Genomic DNA, 2,145 nt, shown 5'->3' with positions numbered 1-2,145 from the left:
CCCGCCGGCGCGGCGGCGGCCGGCGCGCCGGCGCGGCCTGCAGCCGCGGCGGCGGAGGAAAAGAAGTTGGGCTGCGTGACCTGCGGGCGCTTGAGCTGCGACGACGGCCAGAAGTTGCGGGCCTGCAACGGCTGCCACAAGCCCGGGCTGCGCTACTGCTCGAAGGACTGGTGAGGGGGTGGCTTTGGCGGGACGGGGGCTGGCTGGGGCGGCGCGGGCCGGCGGCTCTCTGAGTTTGCTAACGCTTGTGGTGCAGCAATCCTGTTTGAAGAGTCCAGGTGTCAATCAGATCTCACAACGAGCGCTCGACATATGATTGATTGCTCAACCTGCTTATTGGTTCTGCTCTCCCCGATTCCGCGCTCTCTGAACTCCAATCACCAGCCAGCGCAAGCACTGGAAGGAGGGCGGCCACCGCGAGGAGTGCAGGAGACTGCAGGATCAGGCGGCGGCGGCAAGGGCGGGGACTGTCTGAGCAGCGCTAGCGAGCCTGCAAGTTGGTTGTGAGGCATGCAATGAGACCACCTGCAGTTGAACCATGGTACAACATAAGTAAGCCATCGCAGCACTGCGCCATGCTCTGCATGTACACTATAGTCATCAAGGTGTGGGCAGAAGTACTTGGGCCATCACATGTGTGTGTGGGCTTGCTCAAAACCACTTGTGTGGGGGGTTGTGCATGCGATCGGCACGCCCAGCCCGCTACCGGTGCCGCCCTGGTGACGCCGCGGGCCGATGCTTGCTGGTGTGCTGGGTGCGTGATCGCACAATGAAAGGCCCAACCTCGACGACTTGCAGTGACTATATATTGATCTGCTATTGCGGTGATAACTCGATCGCACAGCCTCGCTGTCAGGCTGCTCCTGCTACATTACCACGCTAGTTGTGTTCAAGCACATCACACGCGACTCTGTGTGCACCGTGTGACCGGGGCATCAGCTCCGTGGGCGACCGCCCGCCGCACGCCGTGCTCCCGCCGCAGGTGCCTGCAGTCATTGCCGAGATTGGGCAGCACCATCACAGCTGCCGAGGCAATATCGGAGCGCTCGGCTGTATAGGGCAGGTGTGCAGTTCAGACATAGGAGCGCCGCAGCGACAACCTGCTCTGCCTCGATGGAGGAGGGGGATTGGCGCTGCCCAATATGCCTTGAGCTGCTATTCAAGCCGTGCGTCAACACATGTGGCCACGCCGCATGCTTCTGGTGGGTGCGCCCGCGCGGTGGCAATTGCAAGAGCGCTCACAGCGCATCCACGTCGCGCGCCGCCGCAGCGGGCCCTGGGCGCAGCGCGGCAACCTGCTGCTGGCTTGCTTGCCACAGCCAAAACGGCAGCACGGGGAGTTTTCACTCGTGCCCACTCCCAGAGGCCCTCTGCTCTGATGTTGGCAGCTTCACATGATCCACACACCCTCTGCTGCCCCTGCAGGTGCATGCACCAGGCCATGAACCCTTTCGAGCCATCCGCCTGCCCCCTCTGCCGCACCAAGTTTTCGCGCTTCCCCCGCGTGTGTCCCCGCCTTCATGCCCTGCTCGCCGCGGCGCTCCCTGACGCCTACAACAAGCGCGCCCAGGAGACAGAGGGTGGGTTCAAAGGGCCTCGGAATGCAGCCTCCCGCAACGTGGCCACAGCCCTAGCGTTGTCAGGGGCACGCCAGGCTGCACACTGTTCTTTTACAGATCTTCGCCGGCGGCGTCGCTGCAAGAGCACCAGCAACCTCCCCACCCCTCTGCCATCTCTCCCGTGTGACCACACCACAGAGGAAGAGGCCAGGCGCGAGGTCCAGTCGGAGGCGGTGCAGGTCGATCCCGCCCTCGCCACTTCTGCCGCCACCATCGCCGCCGCGGCCGTCCGCGACGACCCCGCCGCGCCGCCGCCGGCGGTGTTCGCGTGCGACGCGTGCGGGCTGCTGCTGCTGGACCCGTCAGTTCTGCCCTGCGGCCACGTCGTGTGCCGCCCCTGCGTGCCTGGCGTGGCACCCGCGGGAGAGGGGGAGGCGGGGAGTGAGGAGGGGCGCGGGCAGCGCTGCCCCGCCTGCGGCCTGTCTGTCGACAGCGCCTCTGGGGTGTGCACTCTGCTGGACAAAGTGCTGCGCTCCAAGCTGCCGTCAGCCACGGCGGCGCGAGAGGAGCGGGCAGCGCCCAGCGC

The 2,145-nt window shown here is 65.6% G+C and overlaps 1 protein-coding gene across 1 annotated transcript in view; it reads left to right on the top strand.

The window, feature by feature from the left end:
• Positions 1-475, top strand: part of MNEG_2043 (hypothetical protein) — a gene marked incomplete at both ends in the record, with an annotated part of 3,285 nt that extends 2,810 nt beyond the window's left edge. The window contains one exon of the mRNA XM_014049473.1: positions 389-475. Within this exon, the coding sequence (XP_013904927.1) occupies positions 389-475 (87 nt within the window). The remainder of the gene's footprint in view (positions 1-388) is intronic.
• Between the last annotated feature and the right edge of the window lie 1,670 nt (positions 476-2,145).

The sequence above is a fragment of the Monoraphidium neglectum genome (assembly GCF_000611645.1).
Source record: "Monoraphidium neglectum strain SAG 48.87 unplaced genomic scaffold scaffold00221, whole genome shotgun sequence".
NCBI classification, from domain to species: Eukaryota; Viridiplantae; Chlorophyta; class Chlorophyceae; order Sphaeropleales; family Selenastraceae; genus Monoraphidium; species Monoraphidium neglectum.
This window is presented reverse-complemented; position numbering and strand designations above follow the sequence as displayed.